Here is a 27,130-nt window from a genome sequence, read left to right on the forward strand (position 1 = left end):
TATGGAGAAATTTATAACGAGAACTCAGAGGATTTCCATAATCAGGATTTTCTGTCACGTTTGTCCAGAGCGATAGCCACATGGACTGTAGTGGCAACCTTTTTAAAAAATAGATGAATGACTGTAATAGACTACCTGTAATTGTCACTTTAAGCCCATAGTCTAAATTGTTTATTATGGTGAATGGGGAATCGGAAATTGTAAAAGTTAAATAGGGGTAGCTAGTGATCGTACAGCCTGAGGCTGCATAGCATTCAAGTGATGTGATGTAGCTGTTGAGGCACAGAAGAGGAATGTAGGTTTTCAAGTCCAACATTGATAGGGACATGGGAGAGGATTGGAAGGAGATACAGAATCTTTCTTCCACTGGGTGAGATCTTAGGGTACTCTCCTTTAATAAGTTTGACAATTTTTTGCTTTGAAATACCTTCAATAGTCATCTGGAATAAACATATATGGGAGTTATAATATGCAAAATGTAACCTGCAATCTAAGATATTTTGAGTACTGTACCCTGTGCTCTACAGTACCTGTACTGTATATTTACAAAATTCCAGGGCTGTGTGTGTGGTGGGGTATGAATTGTTCAGTCAAACAATCTCCTGATCTACAGGCATGGATTTAATTCTTAATTTCCTATTTTTTTTTTTATAAATTGATACTCTATAAATTTTAGTTAGTTGTCTTCCTCTGGTGCATTGAAGAGCATTCTAAAGTGACTGTCAGGAAAAAACTACAGATTTCACATTGTTCTAAAGAATTGTTTTATCAATATTTTGCTGATATACTATCCTTGAAAAGGGCCCTAGAAATTTATGTATCAAGTATCAGTAATGTGTGCAAGTTTGTATATAACTAATGTATTGTCTGATTTAAGATTTGTATGAACGTCATTTTGAGTATGGTATGTACGTAATAACATCCAGTACAGTAAGGTACCTGGTATTGTATTTGTGTCAGTTATGCTAATTCTGGTTGAATGGATCAGGCCTGTATGTGCTGAACTTATTACAGTATTTCATGTTTACCTATAAATACTATATGTAAATGAATGAATATTTAAATGTCAAACAGACAGTACATAAGTTAATTTTTCTTAAATGAGTGTTGATTTTCAGATATCTACAAATGAAGCTGGGAAAAACAGATATTACATTTTCACTGATATGCAGTACATTTTATCTAAGTACCTGTAGTGCATTACAGTATACCTTGATGATATACGTTTCTACTGTTCTTTTTTTTTTTAGACTCTTTCCCCTTTGCCTATGTATGAAAGATCTTTCTTGTTATATAATACTGTAAAAGTACAAAATTTGTGTCAAATTGTATAAAACTCATACCGGGTACAGCATTTGATCCCCTAATGTACAGTCAACAAAAAAATATTCTGGACCTTTACAGTGTTGTACAATTGCTACAAAAGGTATCTGCAAAATATTTGGCTACACAATATGACACAATGGACGTAGGATTTTGACAACCCTACCGAGCCAACAGGAGTCACGGTGTTAATTTTGAAAATAATCGGACCTCACCTTGCAGATGCTACCTGTAGCGAGTGTACAATATGACACACCAGACCGAGAATTCCGAACAACACTGATGAATATGGCATATGTTGGTAGCACTGCTTTCTAGAGTTGCCAATTACTCTTTATTTTATGTTTACTGATATTGATATTGAAACAGTTTATTTAGCCAGAAAAAATACAGATACAGTGCTGATAATATGAACAATATTGACATGGCTGAGCCAATTGAGAGCCTGAGCTCTCTTGGGTGTTCAGTGTGTCTGCGTCCATGAAGTGTGATGACTGATGCGCATGTTCTCTGTGAGGTTTTCATATCAACTAACAAATAACATAGATATGACTGGAATATATGACTTTGATTCCTGCTGTTTCCTCTGATGCTCTGCCATATGCAGACTGAACCAGTACCATTTCAAACATATTTGTTACATTTAAAGTAGCACAAGTCGTCTGGTGAAAATCAGTGTTACACTGTTAAATAGCATTGGCATTAGCATTGTTTTATGAATATTACTAACAATTAGCCCCAGTTAAACTCCAATTCTTATCATGTGTGGCATAAAAAAGAGGTTTCATAATGCATTTGCTTCTTTACAGCAACTCAGTTCCCTCTGTGTAATATTTTATGGTTTACTACATTACAATTTTTTTTTATTGGATGAGGTCTTGTTTTATTTCACTCTTAAATCTTACTTTATATGAATTATAAGATATAATACTGAGGACTTACACTAAGTCGCTGCATCTCATAATATCTGAAATTCCTATAAGACAACTCATTTACTAGGGTGGCAAATATTCTTACAACACAGTATGTGGGTGATACAACGTTGTATATAATGTTATAACGTATGGTTTTTGTGCGGGTTTTATATGCATTCCTGTGTATTTCTCTGTACGGTATTAACTATACGTGATATACAGAATACATCGTATTGGTCACACAATCATGGGTACCAACCTTACCAAATGAATATGGCCTCGGTCACATTGATTGTTGCGAAGGCCATCAGACCCAGGAGTGCAGAACTTTTTTTGTTGACTGTACGTACATTAAAATTTTTCCAGTCATCAGAAAACAATATAACAGCTGGATTCAACTTGACAAGCCTGTAAATGAAAATAATAGTTCACAGTTATACAGTACTGTACAGTAATGTTACAATATAATGAACATACATATATTTTCATACTTAAGTATTGAAAAAAAAATTGAAGATGAACTTTATCATAGATGAGTGGTGTGATGATAAAATGAAAGAAACTGACATGTAACCATAATCAGGGCTGGATAAAATTAATTTGGGGTTTTGACAAAACCTCTGAATGTGCAAGTGTACAGTACCTGCATGTGAATGGGGCACTTTATGAGTTGAATCCTCCAGAAGCTAGTGACACAGTTGCAATGAACATGCAGAGAAGTATCAACTGCCTAGTTAATTTCTGACACTTTAAATTAAACAAAAAAGGTACAGTACCTGGAAATCCAGTTTTGACTATAGGTGTCCGAAGGAGCCATACTGGCCTGTGACTGTGGTCCTTACTTTACCCGGCCCTGCTCACAATTGAGTGACTTTAGGTGTTAAGGCCAAGAAATGTATCAAAAGATTCTTGCTTAGTGACGAGACTGCATAATTAAGATGGAAGAGAGGGTCAAGCTGCAATTACTTTTGTTGAATAGCAAGCCGATAGCTATTAAAGTTGTATACAAAGAAAATGTTAATACAGTACTTTGGTTCACTTTCTTACTCCCAACTTGTGAATACTGCATAAGAATATAAATGTATTTAGTTTCATAACCGATTGATTTATTAAATACGGGTAAGTTGTATTTTCCATTTATTCAAGTTCAAGGACCTAATGATTAAAAAGTTGATACTGTAGTAAATTTCTATACAGTACAATAGGTATTTACTTCTTTTTTCTCAGAAAAATAAAATTGGAGGTGGGTGATAGATATATGATGATAACGGTTTGTCTTACTTGATTTTCCTTTGTCTGTAACATCCCATTCCTCTGGGAAGTTCCCTTCCTGAAGGGGTGGTCAAAACAGAGGAGTCTGCAGGCTCCTATCTCTACATTACATACTGTAATCAGTATACTGTACATTTTGCCCTTTCCATTACTCATGCCCCTCACCCAATCTCTTCTCTTTGGCCTAATTGTTAACTTGTTGCTTCTGTTAGCAGCGGGAAATGTACATACTGTAACCTAAAAAATAAAAAAATTAATAAATATATTCTATAATTTTTTTCATACAGTATACATACTGTATTGTTCAGTGCCCTTTTATATGTAATGAATGAATGAATGTTATAGAGTGACTTCTCAGATACAAGTATGTACCAGCCCAGTCCTTTTGATATTAAGGATTACAGTAATGCATATATACGTATATTCTGTATAGTACTGCTACGATGGCCCCTTCACTTTGCCTTGCAGTGCAATCTGCTGCATCGTGAAATTCTTATCCGTATGATATCACTGATTTTATACACCCAAGTCCCATGACACACATCTTGTTTCAGTGGATGATCTTGATCGTAAAGCTTAATATATTAAAATAAAGAACTACAGGCATTCAAAACATGTGAAGTCACACTTCCCATCGTATATAGTGTAGTAACATGTTTACAAATTAGGGATAAGGCTATCGTAATACAAAGGGGTTTCTCGGTTCATTACATTAAAATTAATTCTGTACAATCCATAATTGGTTAAGAGCATGGTACATGACTCCCGTCAGGAATCGGGTCACCAATCAGGAAGAAGGGGCAGCAGTAGTAAGGATACACAAAGGGCAGACAAATAATCAGGGACTGGCGAGGTCAGAGCCCCTCGGGATGTGTCTTGGCCACTGGGCAGTTGGAGCTCTTGCGGTGCTGGGCATCGATCAAGATTGTCCAAGTCTACTGATGTGATGGCTTTTCCGTGGAGTGAGTACGGTGACACACAGAAGTTGTGGCGGGAGAAGAGGGGCATCTCTAAGGCGAGCGGGGAGTCTAGCACCCACCACAGCTGGCAGGAGCATGGCACGTAGTTTTCTGCGACAGGTAGAAGGACTAGAATCTTGAAAAGTGACAATGATTTTTATACCCCGATACACCATGCAGAAGAGGCATATAGGGTAGTATTATCTTCGTCACCCTATACGACCTTAAACCTGTCTGACTATGTTCTAACGCATGAACCAATTTCTTATGCACTATTGGACACTGTCATGAATCCTCACAATGATTTGCATCTTGATGAGTACCATAACAGCAGCACCTCAAAATTATGATACTGTACTTTGATCCAGATTTTGGCAATTTATGACTGGATAAAATTTTGGTTAATCTCCACATTTTACTTGAGGGGTTAACTTTTGCCATCAATATGCAAAGTAGACCATCAGTAATTTAAGTATATGTAACTGACTATATTATCGAGGCAATTATGCAAGTAGAGATCTTCTTTTGGGCCACTGGAGGAAGAGTCGAGGAATCTTACCTGCAACAACAGAGCGGATGTTAGCATGAATGCGGAAGGACTTCTCACGGCTCACTTGCAGGAAGTGGTTGCCTCTCACGATCACAGCATCCACGTTCGACTCCTCCCGCACCTCCAGCGACTCCAGCATATCAACCTGGAGAAGGACTTTTAATGATTTATTGCTGCCAAAATAATGGTTAAGAGAAACAGGCTTCTTAACACAACCTAACAATGATACAGTAGTTTAAGGTTCACTAGAGGTGTATTGTGTTATGTTACTGACTATACGTTGTGGCATTTTCCGGGTTATTTAAGATACAAATATGTTCTCACCTTGTTATTAAGGATGCGTAATTCACCAACGTTCTGCAGGCCCTCAAACGCCAGGTCGCGGAACACCCCAAGATCAGACTCTTGGATGGAGATTTGCGTCACGTTCCTTAGTCCTCTGTCGGAAGAAACAAGGAGGGATTCTACTTCTCATTTGACTTGAATCACGGCAAATTTTTCTTTTATTTTGGTATCTCACCGCTATTTTGACTAATTTAATTTTATCTGCGTTACTCCTCAATCATAACTTAAATTTTCTCAAGGCTACTTTCACTCAGTGTCTTTCACAGAAAACTTCAACTGAATCTCATTCCCTCAAACAAAAGTTAAAAAACATATCCACCGACTTATCCTCGTCAAATGCAAACATATACAACTGAAAATGATATCACACATTATATAATTTTGACGGGAATAAACTTACGCAAACAGAGGTACACAATTGCAAATAAAAAACCTTACTGTTAATCGATTCATCCATCAATGTTGCCGCCACAGTAGGATAAACTAGAAGAGAGAGCGAAAGAGAGGGATAGAGAGAGAGAAAGGGAGACAGGAGAGAAAAAGTGTTTACAACAAACTTTGCTGAGGTGTTAAATGTGAAACAGATGGGCCTCGCCTCGGGCTGACTCGCTCCCTGTGAGGTTCAGAAGATAGTCTCCAGCCGTCCAGTGGGCTAACAAGTCAGGGAGCTAATAAGTCCTACATTAGACCCGAAACACGTAAGTTTTTATATGGTTTAATACCCCACTCTACTCAAATATATCATATGTAGTTGTTAATAGTAACATATGTAATTTGTACTCTGCAGGTTTTGACTGAATAAAGAACAATCGAGTCCTACATACAAGGGTCTCATTATCCCACAGTCGCTCATTGGGCGGTTACAATCAATGTATCTCTCAATCTACGTATCCATCTACTTATACATCTATCTGTGTTTAGTACGGTAATTATGTTGCTGTGACAGCACTGAGTGTGAGATCTTTCGAGGCCAGACTTGACCAACACTGAAGCAGGTTCCAATATATTCAGGAGGCAGTGCATGCCCAGTACTTGCCAACAGTGCGTAACAGAGACGTGACTGACCACCCAAGTGGCTAACGAGCCCATCAGTGGCGTAGAGGATAAAAGTAAAAGTAAAATAAAAGATGTTTGTGCGAATTTTAAGTGCCGTAAGGTGTTATATTATCTTTTCCTGGAAAAGGAATATTATATACAATACAGTACACTCGTATTTTTAATTATTGTATATCAAAATTCTATTTGCACCTTCCTTTCTCTAGTGCCTCACCCTCCTACCCATTTTCCTTGCCCTCTCCAGTGAAAAATAAAGCTGCCTACATCACATACACACACCCACCTGAACTCACAGCCACTCTTGGAAGAAGTTGGGATGTTTTTACAATACACTATCATGTGCATATTGCACTCATCTATTGTCGGCCAACCGTCCTCAATGGTGAGGCAAAATTTTCTTTACGTACCATGGGCTAACACAAGAGTAGCACTGTAAAGGCTTAAGCCCCGCCTAACACAGTGTGGCCAATTAAAAGACAAGATGTGTAAAAACTGATTAGTAAAAGGCCTGGTGAATGGACAATAGAGTGCCTCCTCAGGCACTAAGGGGCCTATGTGCATTAAAATTAGTTTGTTTAGCTTAGGTAGTTTAAGAGAAAACAGTGGTCAGTGGGAAGTTTGTAGCAGATTGTACCTGATGAGTTATTCCTTTGTTAATGTCGGGCGAGGTATCGCTAGATCAGGCACACAATGTAGGCCTGTGTCCTAAATAACCCTCTCATAATAAATTGTGTAAGGAAACATACCCCTTTCTCTGGCCAGTTTATTATAATGCTGAAATACATAATGCATTCCCAGCTGAAGTGACGGGGAACGAAAATAAACACCAGTTCTAAGAAATTAATAACCATCTTTCAAGAACGACGGGGAGGCAAAAGAGGCTGATTGACATCTAACTTTAATTATCCTCCTTATAATGACCAATACTATACCTTGAAGTAACATCTGGGCAGAGATGGGAACATGGGAAAATATAAAAGTGCTGTACAGTATATTAAATAAATAACAGATAGGAAGTAACAATACCTGTATCTCTCACCTAGTATTTTCCCCTCCCTAGTAACTCCTCCCCATTACCTACCCCCCCCCCCATCCATTAATGACAGTTCATCACAGGGACCTACCTGAAGGTGTAGGGCCTCAGGGCGTGGAGGTCAAGGCTGTGGAGACGCAGGAGGCCGACGCCCTCCAGGTCATAGAAAGCGTCAGACTCAATTACCTGAAGGAGAAAGTTTTGATATCTTAGAAGACAGGGGGCGAGTTTTAACAGCTCAGTAGAAAGGTGGTGAGAGCTTTAATACCTCAATAGAGAGATGGCAAGAAGTGAGAGCTGAACACCTCAAATGACAGGTTAACACCGACATATTTATTCCACAAGACACTGACCTTAACCCAGGAGGGCAGGTAGAGGAACTGGGCTGTACGGAGGCCAGAGAATGCCCTGGCTTTGATCTTTATGAGCGGATTCTCTTGCAGTAGGATCATGCCGATGTTTCTACTGCCGGCGAACACGTATCTGCAACACCAAAATTTACCTTGCTCAAACTGCGGGACTTAATTGTGGATAACCTGAATGGTGCCCCCGCCCCCTACAGCTTGTTTCACCTGATGACTGAACACCCTAATGTTGCTTGGAGCTTGGATTAGTTAACGGTAAGCTAGGTAAGAGTGGGTAATTAAGTTAGGTTATGTTATGTTAGATTAGGTTATTCTATGTTAGGTTAAGTTAGGTTACGGTATATAAAGTTAGGTTATGTCCGATTAGGTTTTGTTAGGTTAGTGTGTTTTAGTCATTATTATAACTTAAATGTTATGGGAGGTAATCATCAGGTGAAATGAGTTGGGAGGTGGCGACTTTTCAGGTGATTCCTAGCCTAACTTACTAATATGACCAGTCACGTGTTGACCCGATATGACTGTCTAACCGTTAGACAGTCATATCGGGTGAACACGTGACTCTAACGTGTAGTTTGAGCTAACCGAATTAGATACCCGACTTGGGAATAGGGAAACACCGGATCTAATCAACAACTTGTCCTAAACTTGACCTAGGCATGACCTCGAAGACCTGGTCATGACCTGGGGGGTGGGGGTGGGATAGGGAAAAGCAAGGACACTGTTTATAGTCCTTGGGGGGAAATGGTACTTACGGATGGATGGTTGCGATGCGGTTCTTGCACAGGTTGATCTGGTTGACATTCTCGAGCCCGGCGAACGAGAACTGTGGCAGCTCCGTCAGCGGGTTGTTCTGTTGGGAAGGAACAAGTTCTTGATTAACTCCCGAGTTTGATGACTTAATCCCTCAAGTACGACGAATTAACCCGAGTACAACTACTTAACCCCCGAGTATGATAACTCAATCCCCCAAGTATGATATATTAGCCCCTCGAGTACGATGAATTAAGCCCCTGAATGCAGTGACTTAACCCCTTGAGTATGATGATTTAACCCGTTGAGTTAACAAACAACTCCTAAATACTGTATTGGGCTAACAAACAGCGCCCAACGCCTTTAAATTAATAACCTCTCTTATAAAATTCAACATAGGTGGTTCTGGATAGGATAGCTTATATTAGGTTAAGTTATGCCAAGTTAAGTTAGGATTACCAGAGGTTATGTCATCCTCTGCCACACAAAACATAAAACAACTTACGAACGGTTTTAGAGAATTAAACTAAATACAGGAAAAAAATAATAGTTAGTAAAATGTTGATTAAATCAGATTAGGAACAATAAAACAAATAAAAACAAATAAGCAAGACGGTGCGATAAATATTGGGATGTAAGCATGAATTAACAAAAGCGGATTCTTAAATGACATAAAACGGATTTGGGCGGATGAAGGTGGACAATAAAAAAAAAATAGTCTGCCTGTGATGAGATGCATTATTTACACTAACCTTTATGGGCAGACAGTAGCAAATTTACGAGGTTTACTTATCTGCTGTTGACTGTCACGAGACTAATATTGTACGATCAAATCTTTATTTAGAAACCTATCCCGCCGTCTTCACAGTTCCTCACTATCAATAGCCTTTTTCCTCATTATTGAACGTTACTATTACTATTCCTGCTATCAGTAGTTTTCACGATCACTATTGTTCATTATCACTATTTCTCACCATTATTATTATTCCTCACTATGCTTCAACATCACGCCTTCCCCAACAATATATATATATATATATATATATATATATATATATATATATATATATATATATATATATATATATATTATATATTACGCTCTATATAGCTCTATATATATATATATATATATATATATATATATCTTATATATATATATATATATATATATATATATATATATATTTATTTATTATTTTTTTTTTTTACGGGGAATAGCCCAACCCGGGCACAGATAATCGACCCACAACGGGGCCTGGGGAGCGGAAAAAAATAAGAGTAAAATAAATTAAAAATAGAAGAGAAAAAGACTACTGTAACTGCACTGTATTAACCAACACCACGAAGACGCAGGAAAACCATTTTTTTTTTTTTTTGAGGTAAGACAGATTGTAAGAGTATGGAAACACAGAAGGAGGCAGGGCATTCCACAGTTTGGCTGTGTGAGGAAAGAAGGATGTACTATAACGTGTTATTCAAGTGTGACCGACATCCACACAGAAACGGTGGGCAACGCAGGCAAGACGAGTGTTACGAGCCCATTGCCTTGCCTGCGGTACACAGGATGCCAAATCCACTAAACATTGCCCGTTAATGTACCTGTAAAAGAGAAAGGGTGAAGCAACATTGCAGCGAATAAAGGGAAGAGAGATTATCGACCAAAGGAGGATAATTAATAAGACGAAATGCCTTTGATTCCACCCTATCTAACGGTTGGACAGAAGAACCACCCCAGATATGAGAGCAGTACTCCAATTTAGGCCGAATGAATCCCCTATAAACTTGGAGCAACAGTTGAGGAGTGAAGGAGCTACGGTATCTGTACAGCATTCCCAGCTTTCGGGAGGCAGCATGAGCAATGTTGTGGATGTGTGGTTTCCATGACATATTAGAGGAAGTGGTGAGGCCTAGCAAATCAAATTTTGAATTTGCCAGCTATCATTGTCACTCTCACTACTCTAGCCAATAATGGCAGAAAATGCTGTATGGTGGACCTCGCCGGAAATAATGTTGTGTAGCAGGGACAGATCCAGGAATATCAAATGGGGGAGAGGAGTCCAAGGAGTTGTGGGTGGTGAACCATGGCGAGTAGTAATCAAAGTGTTAGCAGCGTACCACAACTACAGTACATACATCTGTATTATCTGGTATACATAAGTGGTGACAAATGTGATTAGTGACTTCCTGTAGTAAATGTCTCTGAACAAAATTGATTTATATTTCGAATTTCACGATAATTTTTTTGTCTTTTTATTAGTTACATGTTTAACAAGTATATGAACAAAGAGATCACTATTTTTTTTTAATTCAACCTTTACTTTTATCTAAGTTACATCAAGCCATGCTTTTGACAGCAGTAATTACAGAGTACCTAATTTTTCAAGTTTGTTTTGACGCCAGAAAAACAAGCACATTCAACTTGGTACATTTCTTAGTTTCTGCTTCAATAATGTAACATACACCACTGCAGACGAGCATCGCGGAGCAACACACGTCCTTTGGTTAATTTGACCTTTGAATTGTGGCTGTGACCTTGACCTTCAACAAATTTGTGGGTATATTGGCGAGGTGGTTGTTGTACTGGGTTGGCAGTCCAGTGGTCCCGGGTCCAATTCCTCATTCAGAAGTCAATAATTATGTGGTTGACTAGCGGTGTGAGCCATATCACTAACAAATATCCAGACGACAGGGGATATTAAACCCCTCTTATCACCTGTGTGCAATATGTGACCCCAGGCCTATGTACTGACGGACTGGGTTGACTCCATGGCTACTAGTTAACACTGTAGTTTGAGAATAGATCACACTGTCGAGGTAAACTTTCGCGTGTACCTCACATAGTACATCGTCAAGTGGATAAAAAAAAAAAAAAAAGACTTTGTGTTCTGTTCTTCACCTGGAGATGACTCGTCCAAAAATTGTAAAGTATCCGTCTAGGAGTTTACAGATGACCAATTTATCGATAAGTAGTTTACGGAGCACTAGGTTATGGAGAGCCAGCTTAAGATACTCAGTTGATAAATAACCAGTTTACAGAAGACCAGTTTACGGATACTCAATTTACGAATGTCTAGTTTACGGAGGGCAAGACACTCAGATGCAAACCCCAATTCACCATTATTTTTTTAAATGAGAGAAAAAGAGAGGAACAGATTAACTTACCCACAAATCATCAAAGAGCATTCGTTTTCGACTAAGGTAGAGGTCAGATAAAAACACACGATCATGCATCATGAAACTGACCTTTTAAAACAGGCGACGCCAAAGCGAGGATCTAAATTACATGTCTGTAATCACGACCCCAGCAGTGATGTCAACCTACAACTTAAGGGCCCGGCACCAGATCCTCAGGGGTTCGTACGATGAATATTCCTCGTAAATGAAGTTGTAAGAATTCACCTTAACTGGTTGGCTCAAGCTAAGGTACCAGAACAATATGCTTACTTAGCACCAGATAGGCTTAAGGTACACGATATTTTTCATCAAACCAAGTTTTTTATATACATTAACCAATTAATGGACTGTAAAGCATTACAGGAAGCTCCCTATCGCCTTCAACTATGGATAAAGGAAGAGATGCCCAGATTCAACGTTGTGAGATGCAAGGGAATACACCTTGGTCGGACAAATGGTAGGAACGAGCATCTCCTGTCCCAACGTGACAAAGACACCTCAAAAACAAAATAAATGTAAGAAATATCTAGGTGTTTATAGTAACAACTAACAGAAATTCTCAGATTATTGCGAGGTGAATTTTTCTAATAAACTAGCAGGACTAGGAGTACTGTAATTCTGTTTGGTCTGTAAGGTATGCCAAAGATTGACAATTGCCTGAGAACGTCCAAGGAGAGCTACTAAACATACCAAGATAGAATGGACTGTAGTATAACCTGCGTCACTCACCCGTAGTATTTCCTGTTTCATTCATCTGCAGTATAACCTGCGTCACTCCTGTAGTATAACCTGCGCCACTCCTGTAGTATAACCTGCGTCAATCTCCTGTAGTATAACCTGCGTCACTCACCTGTATGGAGATCTCCTTCAGGTGGCCAAGGCCACGGAAGGCAAAGGGCTTGATGTCCCTGATCTGGTTGTCGTTCAGGGTCAGGACCTTCAGCTGGCGCCACCTTCGGAACATGTCAGTGGTGAGGGCCGCCAAAGCGTTTCGCGAGAAGCTCAGGTCCTCCACCGTGTCATGCAGATTGTCAGGCACTCTCGTCAGCCCCCCGCCGTTACAGATCACCTGAAGAGGAAGGGCGGGAAGAAGGGGAGTGAGATGCTGTTATGCATCGTGAAGAATAGGTCCCTGAAGGTGCGCGTTGGACGGGATGAAGGAAAAGAGACGTAGAATGACAATGAACGAGAAGAACTATAGTGAAGAGGCGAATGGCGAGTAGCAATGAACACGAAGAAAATCTCAATACATGTCCTCGTATAAAAAATAATATACTGCAACACATACCTATGTTCTTAATATAAAATACCGTGTATCTGTATCTTCACACAAACACACGATTATTCTTCGCATATATCCCTATTTGTACCTACACACACAAACCAATAACAAGCATGAATATCTCAACATTAAAGTACAGTATACATACACTGTATACCCCCCCTCCCCCCCACAAGTACACACATGCGCACATATCCCTCAAGTATATACCTCTACATATCTTTACACAGTTGTGGCCCAGAGGGAAAATAAATCACTATTTACTACAAACTAAGTTACAACTTCACAAACTAAATCACAATACAAAACTTTACAGAGAAGTTGGTGAGCGATGTTTTTTGGAACACGTAAATAAATAAAACAAAAAAGTGAGACGAATGTTTCCATAAATTGTTCGTCACGGTTGATTACTGTGGGGTGAAGGCTGGGTGAAGGCTGGGGGTGAAGGCCGTGTGAGTGTGTGAGAGCTGAGGTGAAGGCTGAGGGTGAGAGGCTGAGAGTGAGGCTGGGGGAGGCTGGGGAGGTGAGGCTGGGGGGTGAGAGAGCTGGGGGTGAGAGCTGGGTGAAGGCTGAAGAAGGTGAAGGCCGGGGGTGAAGGCCAGGGGTGAGAGCTGGGGGTGGTGAAGGCTGGGGGTGAAGGCTGGGGGTGAAGGCTGGGGGTGGGGAGGCTGGGGGTGAGAAGGCCGTGGGGTGAAGGTTGGGTGTGAGGCGCTGGGGGTGAGGCCGTGGTGTGAGAAGGCTGCCATGGGGGTGAGGCTGAGGGGGTGAGAAGCTGGGGGGTGAAGGCTGGGGGTGAAGGCTGGGGGTGAAGTCTGTTGGGTTACTAAGGGCCGTGGCGTCTATCATCCTCCGTGACTATTGCCTTGGTCACTCAACGGTCACAACTCCACTCTTGATTGGTTCGAAAAGGCTAAGATTAATGAACCAATAACGGACAAGAACCAGAGACGAATCGGCGAATCAGCATCCATCATCGAATTAATGAATATATAAAAATAAAACAACTTTTCATCAGTTACAGGTTACGAGATATAACACAACCCTTGACCTAATTCATTGGTGGTCAGAAGCCACTTGTGTAAACCTGATGACTTGTGGCGAGGCGGAGGATCGCAGTGAGTGTATTGGACTAGAAAACCCGACATATATACCACTTGTATCTCTAAGTCACTTCTCGTTAAATATGTGTTGAAAGATCCCCACAAGGGCTCTCAAAGCATCGATGGTCGAAGGAGAAAGTTTATTGGTTCCTAGGCTGGTCGTCTCTTATCTTGATCTTAGCTTTTGCAATATATGTCTTTTTATTCCTTCCTATAATAACTTACCGCAGGGAGAAAGATGCATTTTTTGGTTTTGTATTTTGTCTTTTATGGTTTGTTTTTACCTCCAGAAAGTTTACAGTACCTGGTATCTTGATGTCTCTGGTTATTACGCACAGAAAGCTTGGTGTATCTGGCTAGACATTCGGACAGCTTGGAGTGTTTACTATCACATTCAAAAAATGTGAAAAGCGTAAAGTATCTGGGGTGACGTTCAACAAAATGGCTGCCTTATCTTTTTATCATTTAATCACGTAGATAACAGTCGTGAGTGACCGCCTTAGGACTTTATATTACACTTGCGAGTTCTTGTTGGAGAGACATCCAGCGTGTCAAATTTACTTCCTGAACAAAGACTCTTCCACTACGATGTGAACAAGACCTGGTGCAGCATATTTTACGTTAGTGTCTTAATTGCATGTATGTTATGGTTCTGTACCTGTATTTCATAACTAAACTCGTATTTGTAGTTGAGATACAAGATTCTGAATTTGAATTAGTATATTCTTAGAAACTTGGAGGAAAATTACATTGCTGAGACCCATTAGTGTGACGAAATACACACCACTATATCACCGTATACGTTCATTTGATACCAAGTGACGCGCGCACAAAATAAAAAAAAATCTCTCATACTTTCCGCTTGTATTCATAATTTATTGTAAATTATTCACCCAGGAGGAGTAGCGTGGACAAGCACACACACGTACAGAATTAAATCATATCTATGTAAATCTTCCACTTACCCTAACTCTCCCTGTTGTGGTTTGGCTCTCTCAGCTCTGAAATGACTCTCTTAGCTTCGACGTGACTCTCCCAGGTCTGAACTGACTCTCTAAGCTTCGAATAGAATCTCCAAACATTGAACCGACTCTCCCAGCTCTTAAAGTGACTCTACGCTTCGGCCTGATTCTCCCAGCTCTGAATTGGTTCTCCCAGCTCTGAACTGACTCCCAAAGCTTCGACACGGCTTTTCCAGGTGCGATATGACTTTCCCCAGTTCCGTTTTGACTCTCAGCTGGCAATACTGCGGGTTGGAGGAGGGTTGGAGGGTGGTTTGGTCTCGTGTGGCAACGCTGTCGGGAACCAATATCGGCGTTCTCGAGGTTCAAGTGGAAGGTAATGAAGCCCAGGGTATTACCGTGGCCTGGGGATGGTTAGTGGTTATTGCTGCTACTCACTGCCCTCCCTCTCTCCCTCTTCCCCTCACTCTCCCGCCCCCCTCCCCCCACTCTCTCTCCCCCTCTCTCCCTCTTCCCCTCACTCTCTCTCCCTCTTCCCTTCACTCTCTCCCTCCCCTCTCTCTTTCTCTGTTCACCTATCATCGCTCTAACAATCATCGCTCTAACAATCATCGCTACTACTACGTCTACTTAAATGAGTGGATAGTCCGAGCCATCAAAACTACAGCGACTATCCTTAAGGGATGTGGAAGTTCTAAGACAAGAGAGAGAGAGAGAGAGAGAGAGAGAGATTCCCTTGGTGCACACAGGCCCCCAAACCTAACAGTAATGGTGAGTGACAGGAAAAGAGACAAGGTCGCGTAATATATAGAGTACATGTTGGTCTTCAGAAAGCCTTACACCCGCCCAACATTCGTCACCACCCAATATCAACGCATCAAAGCAGCCTCAGATATACACGAATAGGGATCCCTCTGAAATACTTGTACTATAGGCCTGTATACAGCTCCTTCAGGGCACTTGGCTCGGAGGGTCAGGGCCAAGAAGCCATCGTATACCTGTAAGGGATATTTTATTATATCTTTTTTTTTTCAAACGCAAGAGCCATTGAGAATCCTCGTCTTGTGTAAGCTATGGATGGACGAAGAAAACAGATACACACATTTACCTTCATGACCATCTACTTCACTTCATGGTAAGACTGGTAGTTAAGACCCGGTGTTCATGGGACGCTCAACACTCATTAAACTCGGAGTGGTAATTACGGTAATATCATCAACATGCAGACAGTTATAACTTCTGACATCAGCCGCGTCTCTTCTGCGAGTTACTGCTCTGCTTAGGTAATATGTCGCTCTATCTGGTAACACACTCTAGTGACGCCCTGCCCTCTCTGGTAACACACTCTAGTGACACCCCGCCCTCTCTAGCAGCACACCCTAGTGACGCCTCCCCCTCTCTAGCAACACACCACTAGTGACATGCCCCCCCTCTGGTAACACACCCTAGTGACGCCCTGCCCTCTCTGGTAACACACTCTAGTGACGCCTCCCCTCTCTAGCAACATACCTAGTGACGCCCCCTCCCTCTGATAACACACACTAGTGACGCCCCTCTCTCTAGCACTCTAGTGCGCCCCCCTCTCTAGCAACACACCCTAGTGACATGCCCCCCTCTCTGGTAACACACCCTAGTTAAGTGACATTTGAAACTAATCACGTCGTATGTCACCAAATCACTGATGCTGTCGGTACTGAGAAGAACAACTGAGGGGTATTTGATGTATAAGTCCCTGGCTGTCTCGTGGGTATGGTATACATAGTCGATCAAATAAAACTCTCTGTACTCGGGATGATTGATGAATGTCAGATGAACACTACGACTCCTGTTGTCTTCGTCCGTGGTGCCATATTGTCTCACATGATTTTAGTAAGGATAGTTTTTTGGATCGATGTGTCGTTGAGTTATTGGGGTGTCTTTCACAATGGCTGGGGAGGATATAATATATACTAATTTAATTTAACCTAACCTAACCTGATCTAACCTATCCTGGCCTGTTCTACCTAGATTACCTTTACCTATCTAGATTAATCTTACCTACCTAAATTAACCTTACCCATCTAGATTAACCTTACCTACCTAGATTAATCTTACCTACCTAAATTAACCTTACCCATCTAGATTAACCTTACCTATCTAGATTAACCTTACCCATCTAGATTAATTTTACCTACTTAGATAACCTTACCTACCTAAAATAACCTAATGTATTCTATCTAAATCGACCTATTCTAGTCTAATCTACCTAACCTAAACTAACCTATTCTACATAACCTAATCAAATGTTCAGATGTAAACAACAACAACAACAACAGCAGCAGCTGGCCCTCTGCGTCCTCTGTCGTCATGGCAACGGGGAGTGGTGTGTGGGGGGGGAGGTACTGGATAGCTTTGGTTGTAGTTGAGTTGGGTCAGATGGCAGTTGTAGATGTGGTTAGGTAAGGCCAGTCGTAAATGGATAATGTCGGACGTAACTGGATGGCGTCGGACATGCTGGATAGTATCTGACGTAACTGGATGGCGTCGGACGTAACTGGATGGCGTCGGACGTAACTGGATGGCGTCGGACGTAACTGGATGGCGTCGGACGTAACTGGATAGCGTCGGACGTAACTGGATAGCGTCGGACGTAACTGGATAGCGTCGGACGTAACTGGATGGCGTTGGACGTAGCTGGATAGCGACGGACGTAGCTGGATAGCGTCGGACGTAACTGGATCGCGTCGGACGTAACTGGATAGGCTAAATAGTAGGGAGGAAGCGTTTGTATAGCCCTATAGACAGGGTTAGACATAGCTTTAAAAAGTAAGCCAAATAAGCAAGACATATCTGGGTAGCTTTATATCCTTCCTCCCCTATCCTACTCTCCCTCTTCCTTTCCTTTCTCTCTCTCCTTTTCTCTACCCTCTTCTATCTCCCTTTCCTCCTCTTTTTGTCTTCCTCCTACTTCCTTCCCTTTCCTTCTTTCTTTCTCACCCCCTCCTTCCTTTTTCTCACCTCTCTCCCCCCCCCTCCCTCATTTCTCTACCTACCTCGCATTACAAAAACTTCCTTTGATTTTCACAGGGACGTTTTCCACCTTTGGGGAGTCTGATGCCACTGAAACTCGCATAACTCTGGTGGTAGTGTGATAGTGGGGGAGCTTGTGTTCTTACTGGGGGTGGGGAGGGGTGGGGAGAAGGAGGGGAGGGGAAAGGGAGGGAGAGGTGGAGGAAGGTAGAGGAGAAAGAGGAGGAGGATGATGGGGAGGAGGATCTGGAGGAAGAGCAGGGGGAGGAGGGAGAGGAGAAGGAGGAGGGAGAGCAGAAGGAGAAGGGAGAGCAGGAAAAAGGAAGAGAAGGAGGCGAAAGGAAGAGGAGGAGGAGAAAGGAAGAGAAAGGAAGATGAAGAAGGGAATGGAGGCAGAGAATGGCAAAAAAAAAGAGGAAGACGAATGAAAATAACAGGAAAACGAGAAAGAAACACCAAGAATAAAACAAGGGGATAATTTAGATATATGAGAGAGAGAGAGAGAATAAAGAAGAGAATAAAGAGAAAATAGTGTAAAAAAGAAAGAAAAGAAAGAAGAGAAAAAAATGAGTAAAAAAGAGAGAAAGGAATAAAAAGGAGAGTAAAATAGAAAAGGGAGAGAGAGAGAGAGAGCTCAATCCAGGTGCCTCTTGCTATTACCGTCACTTAGCTCCTCCCCCATCTTGGCCTCCGTCAGGGCAAATAATTCACTCCCGTCGATAATTATCTAGTTTGGAGTCCTGGGCATACTAATTGTCAGATTAATACCAAACTCCCTCAGATGCTACAGGTGAGGGGTGAGGGGGGAGGGGGAGGGGGGAGGAGGGAGGGGAGGGGAGGTGGGAGGAGGAGGAGAAGTGGGAGGTATGGGAGACAGAGAGGGAGGGAGGAGGAGGAGAATAGAAAAAGAGAAGGAAGAAGAAAAAAGAGAGAGAGAGAGAGAGAGAGAGAGGAGAGAGAGAGAGAGAGAGAGGTGTTGTCACAAGCACTCTTCAGGTATTGTCAGGTGAGGGAGACGTTAAGGAGGGTGAATGGAGGGAAGGGGAAAGGTTAAAATGTGAGCACCAGGGAGGTAAGCAATGGAGAGTAAGGGAGTAGGAAGGGAGAGAGCAAATTTAGGGGGAAAGTGGGAGGGCATAGAGGGGAGGAGGGCATAGCAGAGGGAGGCAGGGAGGCGATGGCAGAGGTAGGTGAGGGCATAGAAGAGGGGAGGAGGGCACAGCAGAAGAAGGAGGGCATAGCAGAGAGGAGGGCATAGCAGAGGGGAGGATGGCATAGAAAAAGGAAAGGAGGTAGAACAGAGAAAGAAGGGCATAGCAGAGAGAAGAAGGGCATAGCAGAGGGGAGGAGAATCATCTTTGCAAGGGGAAAAAATTCAATCATCTTCTGTCATCATTGATTCACTTAACTAACCAACTGACTGACTGCTGAAATGTACCCCAGGTTAATTAAAATCTCTATCGTAACAATTAAGATAAGGGTGCAGTCCAAACGTAACCTAACCATTAAGACGGGGATGCAGTCAAGTTAACATATATTAGGTTACATTAATATATGGCCCGTTAGGACTATAGGACATCCGTAGAAGTTTTTTGTTTTATTTATAAATGTCTTCGCTACGTCTGGTCTTCACGTCTATGTTCTAAAGTTCATAATTTAATGGAGTCTTCTTCATTAATATGTAGTACATCTTAGGTAATATGTTTCATCCAGTAAGTCTCCACGAACGTACATCACCCCGCACGCGTCAACCAGCCAATCAGAATCAACATGTTTCCTCCAATCTGTGTTTATGAGGGTTATGCAGGTTAGCGTGCAGTTAATATACCCGAGGCCAGGTAAGTGAGATGGAGATATTCCCTTAAGCTTACCTGTAATCATTTTAAAGGCTGTGTGCTGAGTCTACCACTATCAGGGGGAGTAAAGTGGCCAAATTAAGACCTTAACAGTAACGATAACTACTGTGGTCATGACGGGGATGATGATGATGGTGATGATGATGATGAAACGCCGAGAAAAGAAAAGAAAAATTAATATTGTAAGAAGAAAAAAGGACATTTATTACACGAAATAAAGAGTAATTTTCGGAGCTAGATTTTTTGGGAAAGAAGTGCAGGTGTGAAAACAGAGATCGTTATTATAGGCTTCACGAAGATGGTGGTGATAATGTAGAATATGAGAGAAAAGAGAATAACTTCATGGAAATCTGAGAGAAAGTTGTACAAGTTCTTGGGATGTCACTTGGAGGTCAACCTTAGTGTCATGCGTGGAGGCTGTGTGACCTTTCTTATTATTTGAAGGTCATCTTTTTTTTGCATTATATACAAATTAATTACAAATGCTGGGGGGGACCTGTGGGCACCCTTAACGTCCTTGGAGTGAGGTCGACCAGTATGAGTGAGGTGCACGCTTGGGGGGGGGGGTGACCTGTGGGCATTGTCATGCCTGGAGTGAGGTGCACGCCTGGGGAGGGGGGTGACCTGTGGGCACCCCCAAATGCCAGTGAGGTGCACGCTCTGGAGGGAGGGGGGGGTGACCCGTGGGCAAATGCCTGGAGTTGGGGGAACAAGCACCCTGTTGGTCATGCCTGAGTGAGGTGCACGCTCTGGGGGAGGGGTGACCTGTGGCACCCTGCTGGGGGTCATGCCTGAGTGAGGTGCACGCCTCTGGGAGGGGGGTGACCCGTGGGCACCCTTAAGGATGCCTGAGTGAGGTGCACGCCTGGAGGGAGGGGGGGGTGACCTGTGGGCACCCTGTTAGCGTCATGCCTTGAGTGAGGTGCACGCTCTGAGGGGAGGGGGGGGTGACCGTGGGCACCCCTGAAGGCTCATGCCCGAGTGAGGTGCACGCCTGGAGGGGGTGACCGGCACCCTTAAGAAGGTCATGCCTGGAGGAGGTGCACGCTCTGGGGGGGGGGGTGACCCGTGGGCACCCTGTTGAAGGTCATGCCTGAGTGAGGTGCACGCTCTGGAGGGAGGGGTGACGTGGGCACCCCTAAGTGGGCAAGCGTCATGCCTGAGTGAGGTGCACGCTCTGGGGAGGGGGGGGGTGACCCGTGGGCACCCTGTTGAAGGGTCATGCCTGAGTGAGGTGCACGCCTGGGGGAGGGGGGGGGTCTAATGAGGAGTAGGGGTGGTGAAGGTGGGGAAGGGAGTAACCTCACATTAGCGTCATGCACGGGTGAAGGTGGGGAAGGGAGTAACCTCACATTAGCGTCATGCACGGAGGAGGTACAACCCGGAGGTAACCTTATATTTAACGTCATGCAGCCGAGGAACAGGATGACAGAGGGGAGGGGCCAACACACTAAATACTGCCAGAACCATCGTCCCTACTCTTCCTCCCTCCCAACACACACATACACACACGTAAATAACTCCCTAAACTGGGATGTAAAATTATTAGACTAGCTCCAGCCTGTCAGGTACGAGAAAGAATAAGTAGGGTAAGGCAATGCTTTTTCCGAGGTGCCTTCAGTTAAAGCAGGGGATTAATAAAACGTGGTGGAGGAATGAGGGGTAAGGGGGGGGGGGTATTGGCCAGGTGTGCAAGGACGTACAATATTTAAATACATGTACACAGGAACAGAGTACAGTATCTGGTTTTGTATACTCAGAAATACAATACAAAAATTTGGTGCATCATCACGGAAATAAAGTACAGTGTTTGGATGTGTCCGAGATACATTCTTCAGGTATGTGTACACTGAGACCTTTTTTTTTAAATATGTGTTCATGGAGAGACACTTACGACTGAAGTGTTCAAGAGAAAGTACTGTATTAAGATATTCGACAATTCTCACACGTCAATTTAACATTTCCAAAAAAATGTATCTTGGTCTACGACTCGTGGGTAAAATAACTCATCTGAACCCATGACTCAGAAATAAGATACAGATTCGATAATTTTGAGGAATATTGATTCATCAGATGGCAAAAGATGCTCTGTTATGCTAGGCTGAGTTCAAGAGTTTAGTGAAGCATCTTACAACACCGAGACCAGCAGCCCAGTCAACCATCTCACCAGAGTCTTTCACTACTAAACCTTAATTACTTTACTCACATCTCATATTTTGTACTTGCAATATTATAATAATGAAACACTGAAGAAAATAGACGATTACATTCATATACAAAAGCCCAAGTGCGTAAACTGAAGCCTGATAGATGCCATGACAGGTAACATTTTACACAGTATAATGTAGTTTATTTTCTTGTTGTTTATATTCTGTGGTTGCCTCGGTAGGTAGGCCAGATGGGCTCGTGGCTTTACACCCCAAACCATGATGTCTCTCTACTCCGTCTAAGACTTAGCTGACTGGTCGGTTTTATCACTAGACTACCAGATCATCACTCACTCTCTCTGTCTCCCTCTCCACTCGCTTTCACTAGATTTACGTTCATCTGAGAGAGTATTGCGCCAAAAGATGTTTTTCCAGTTATCTTTCACGGTTTTAATATTATATTTAGTTTTATGTGAAAGATGTTAGGACATGTCATCACTATCAAGGGTCGTACTGTACCTCTGTAAATTGACATCAAGTGGGAAGCGCAGTCTCATAGGAGGGTCTCCAGACAACACAACTGAAATGAAAGTCTTTGTGTGATGGTCCTCTTCCTGGTAAGAATTACCCTCATACGACCCCCCCCCCCCAGCAACCGGCACATCGATCTGACCAATCAGTGAACCAACATTAACGTCAGTAGGCCACTCGACACACAAGGTCTGGCTCGTGTAGGTCGTGACAACTTGGGTCCAGAGGATCATCTTGCATGCACAGGATCTGGTGCTCTGTTAATCGCGCGGGCGGGAACCAGCTTGGCGTTAAACACATCACAGACTGTGTTGACGGGTCACGTGGCTTATACCAAGAAGTAATCTACTTGATGTTGAAACTTCGTGAAAATATTTTCCATTCACACGCGGGAGATAAAAACTTTAAGAGTTACAAGAATGAATTTAAATACTTAAGAGTTCAAGTTTGGCTGCAAGAGCTTATGAATTAACTTATGACACTGAACTGTATCTCAAAATTTTCCTCTTATGTAGAAGAATACATTTTAAGATGCCACTTTGTACTCCCATTACTTTTAAGAGGAGGCAGGAATGAACAATAATTCACTATATTGACTACTTAAGTTAGGCTTTACGCAGTGGTTCGTTCCTGCTAAAACTAGACAATCCAGTGTTATATTTTGTAACCGATGACATGCAGGTCATGGGTTACTTGGGGCTGTACAGTGGGAAAACAAAGAATTGGGAACAAAAAACGCATCTCAAAATTAATTCAACTCAAGAAGAAAAATGTGTCGGCTTCCTTTCATTGCCGTGAGTTAAGTAACAAGTGCTCGCTGCGACATTTGATCTTACAGTGTTAGGTGTGTAGATATACTGAAATACTCTGAGCTGAGACGAGGTGTAAACACGCACACAGAAGCGCTCATAACACCTTGATGGTCTGTTCCTCCCTCAGGTAACATCTGACTCACCTGACAACACCTTACGTCACCTAAAGTTACCCCTTAAAAATCCATCTGTGTTCACCTTATTTTCTTTTACACCCTCCAGTCGGTCATGCCATTTTTACTCGTGGATATAGAGAGAAGGTCAGCCGAGAGTCGATTGACCAATTAGATTTATATTGATCCAGTCTGACGATACGACACTCCATACTGAATAACATATGACAAGAAACAACGTAACATTGTTAGGGTTTGGTTGGTATGAGAGAGAGAGAGAGAGAAAATGTTTCCCCCCGTCTTGTAACCTCGTCTGGGCGTCATGAAACAGGCCAAGCACTCGGACACGTCTAAGCTAAACCTGGACTGAGGCGGTCATGAATAATGTTCCTCTCTCTCTCTCTCTCTCTCTTCTACCTTTCACCTCATTATCAGTATTCCTATTCCCTACCTTCTTTTCATTTCCCTCTTTCTCATCTTTGTTTTTCCTACCTGAAGCTTTATCAATTGTGCTAAATCTCCTCATTTTAAGGATACCTCTTCGTGTTTAATACTTCCGATGTTTATTATGTTTTATACTTCTTATTCTTGGAATTTTTCTGTACATGTTTCTTTGATTATTAACCGTATTGTGTATTTGTGTCTAATTATGATCTTACAATACACAAATTGGCCTCGATAAAAAAATATTAATAATTTGACTAGAAAAACAATATCGTAAATACTTTGACTTAATTAAATGAATATTGCTGATAATTTGACTTACTACCAATTACACTAATATTTGACTAACAAAAAATTCATTGCTGATTGTTATTTTAATTAACTAACTATATTACTTATATATTGACTAGACTAACAACCATATAGTGAGTGAGAGAGAGAGAGAGAGAGTGAGTGCGAGTGCGTGTGTGTGTGTGTGTGTGTGTGAGTCAGACACTGGCGCCCACCTGCTACCCTTAACGCCTTTGTTTCGTGAATTCCCAGGCTCCCTGCTGGCTGATCGCTACCACACACACACACACACGGAAGACGTAGACGAAGGTGTGGGACAGGTGGAGGAGAGGAGTGCTATCTTCCTACTCCTCTTCTTCACCCTCCTCCTCCTCTTTCTCTTCTTCACCCTCCTCCTCCTCTTCCCCTTCTTCACCCTCCTCCTCCTCTTCCTCCTTGACGATGCAAGACTCGGGGAAAGTATCATACATGCAGTCTTTCAGGTCTTGGATGTGTCAAATGTGATCTTCGTCAGGTGGGAGAGGTCTTAGATACAAGGTTACGGTGGGTGGGTGGGTAGGGGCGGCTTCACCTTCTTCTGAGTTCTTGGCTTTGGGGTAAAAGCCTCCATATCTGGGCTTTGATGTCTTGGGAGAGAACTTCTTTCATCTTCTGAGTCAGGGTCGTATTGAAGTGAGCTTAAATGAGTCAGGGTCGTATTGAAGTGAGCTTAAATGAGTCAGGGTCGTATTGAAGTGAACTTAGATGAGTCAGGGTCGTATTGAAGTGAGCTTAAATGAGTCAGGGTAGTATTAAAGTGAGTTTAGAGGAGTCAGGGTCGTATTGAAGTGAGTTTAGATGAGTTAGGGTCGCATTGAAGAGAGTTTGGATGAATCAGGGTCGTACAAAGATTCAGGTTAGTTAATACACTCATTCAAGTGTAATCCAAAGTTTACCTACGTCATCCAGTTTTTTCCTATCTCATCCAGATTTCCTTTAGATCATCCAGGCTTCATTTAGGTCACCCAGGCTTCATTTAGGTCATCCAGTCTTCAATTAGGTAATCCAGGCGTCATTTAGGTCATCCAAGCTTCACTTTGGTCATCCAAGCTTTATTTAGGTCATCCAGGATTCATTTAAATCACCCAGGCTTCATTTAGGTCATCCAAGCTTCATTTGGGTCATCCAAGCTTTATTTGGGTCCTCCAGGCTTAATTTATATCATCCAGGCTTTATTAAGGTCATCCAAGCTTCATTTTAGTCATCCAGGCTTCAATTAGGTCATCCAGGCTTCAATTAGGTCATATAGGCGTCATTTAGGTCATCCAGGCTTCACGTTGGTCATCCATGCTTCACTTTGGTCATCCAGGCTTCAATTAGGTCATCCAGGCTTCATTTAGGTCATACAGGCGTCATTTAGGTTATCCAGGCTTCACGTTGGTCATCCAGGCTTCACGTTGGTCATCCAGGCTTCACGTTGGTCATCCAGGCTTCACTTTGGTCATCCAGGCTTCATTAAGGACATACAGGCTTCATTAAGGACATACAGGCGTCATTTAGGTCATCCATACTCTATCTATATCACTCCAATTGTTTCTTTACCAGGTTACCTCTTCCTCCACCTCCCTCAGACACTTCCCTTGTCATACCAACACTTCCTCCCCCTCCCCCCCCCGCCACCTCTCCTCGACGAGTTAATTTACTTCATGACAGAACAAATATCTATGTCTTTCTCATGCTCGGTAATGGACGTATGATTTTTTTTTTATTCCTTGGGTTCTTTAACTCCTTTACTAAGTTTCTCACAACCTTTCTTATTTTTCCTCCCAGTTCCCATTTATTCTCGATCGTTACGAGCGTCTTGAACGATATCTAAATTACTTCCGAAGACTTCTTTGAAATCGGTGACACACACGCAAGAAAATGATTCAGGCGCGCGCATGTGTTTGCTCTCTCTCTCTCTCTCTCTCTCTCTCACAAACACATAGATCTGGTCACTGCTGGTATACCTGCTCTTTCTCCTCAAAGTTGTTTTGTGTGTGTGTGTGTGTCACACACACACTATCTCATTGGCTATCTATCAGTCTTTCCTTTCCACGCTCTCTCTCTCCCTCATTCACACCATGACCATCTCTCCCTCCCTCACACCATGACCATCTCCCTCCCTTCCTCTATAGTTTACACCTGTCTTTGTCCACCAGGTACTCTAAGCCCAGGGAAAGAAGGTTGCCTCACTCTTTATATCTGTTCCTCTCGCTTCACCAAGTCCAAATCTCCCTCTTCTTATTTCCTGCTTTTGTTCTGTTTTTCCTCTGGTTAAGACAAAAAGGATAAAGAAGAAAAAGGGATGGATAAATTAGGTGGATGACGTGGGTTGTGATGAAGCTGGACTTGAAGGTAAGGTTAAAGAAGTAGGTTAAAGTTACTCCCTGGAGACTGAGACAATAATTACTGTTGTGTTGACAGGAAGTAGTAAAGTAGGTACAAATCTATCTCTCTATCCATCCCTAAATTATCACCTATTAACCTTTAAACTATCAGATGTTAACCCTAATCTACCCCTTAAACTATCAATCAACTACCCCCTACCCTCTCTTCCTTCCCTCCCCCCATTTACTGCCTTTCCTTGGTCTCTGTGTGTATTAGGTCGATAGTTGCCTTTTATCTACAGTTTCCCGGGACGTGCTGAAGATAACATGAAGATAACAGTTCGCCAAGACCTCATTAGTTCGCCAAGACCTCACTAGTTCGCCAAGACCTCACTAGTTCGCTAAAAGTTCAGGAGTTCGCACTGATGGTCTCGTGTCTCTTGCCTCAGTTCTTTCGTTCTTTTATATTGTTCTCTCTCTCTCTCTCTCAA

The 27,130-nt window shown here is 42.3% G+C and overlaps 1 protein-coding gene across 1 annotated transcript in view; it reads right to left on the reverse strand.

The window, feature by feature from the left end:
* Positions 1 to 1,234: 1,234 nt before the first annotated feature.
* The window catches only part of LOC121876288 (leucine-rich repeat and immunoglobulin-like domain-containing nogo receptor-interacting protein 1), a 47,335-nt gene continuing 21,439 nt past the window's right edge, over positions 1,235 to 27,130 (reverse strand). Inside the window, exons 3-9 of the mRNA XM_042381331.1 lie at positions 12,595 to 12,813; positions 8,570 to 8,667; positions 7,806 to 7,935; positions 7,544 to 7,638; positions 5,343 to 5,457; positions 5,028 to 5,163; positions 1,235 to 4,579 (exon numbers count right to left, since the gene is read on the reverse strand). Coding sequence (XP_042237265.1) covers positions 4,290 to 4,579; positions 5,028 to 5,163; positions 5,343 to 5,457; positions 7,544 to 7,638; positions 7,806 to 7,935; positions 8,570 to 8,667; positions 12,595 to 12,813 — 1,083 coding nt within the window. The 3' untranslated portion in view covers positions 1,235 to 4,289. The remainder of the gene's footprint in view (positions 4,580 to 5,027; positions 5,164 to 5,342; positions 5,458 to 7,543; positions 7,639 to 7,805; positions 7,936 to 8,569; positions 8,668 to 12,594; positions 12,814 to 27,130) is intronic.

The sequence above is a fragment of the Homarus americanus genome, unplaced genomic scaffold (genome assembly GCF_018991925.1).
Source record: "Homarus americanus isolate GMGI-L3 unplaced genomic scaffold, GMGI_Hamer_2.0 scaffold34921, whole genome shotgun sequence".
Classification (NCBI taxonomy): Eukaryota; Metazoa; Arthropoda; class Malacostraca; order Decapoda; family Nephropidae; genus Homarus; species Homarus americanus.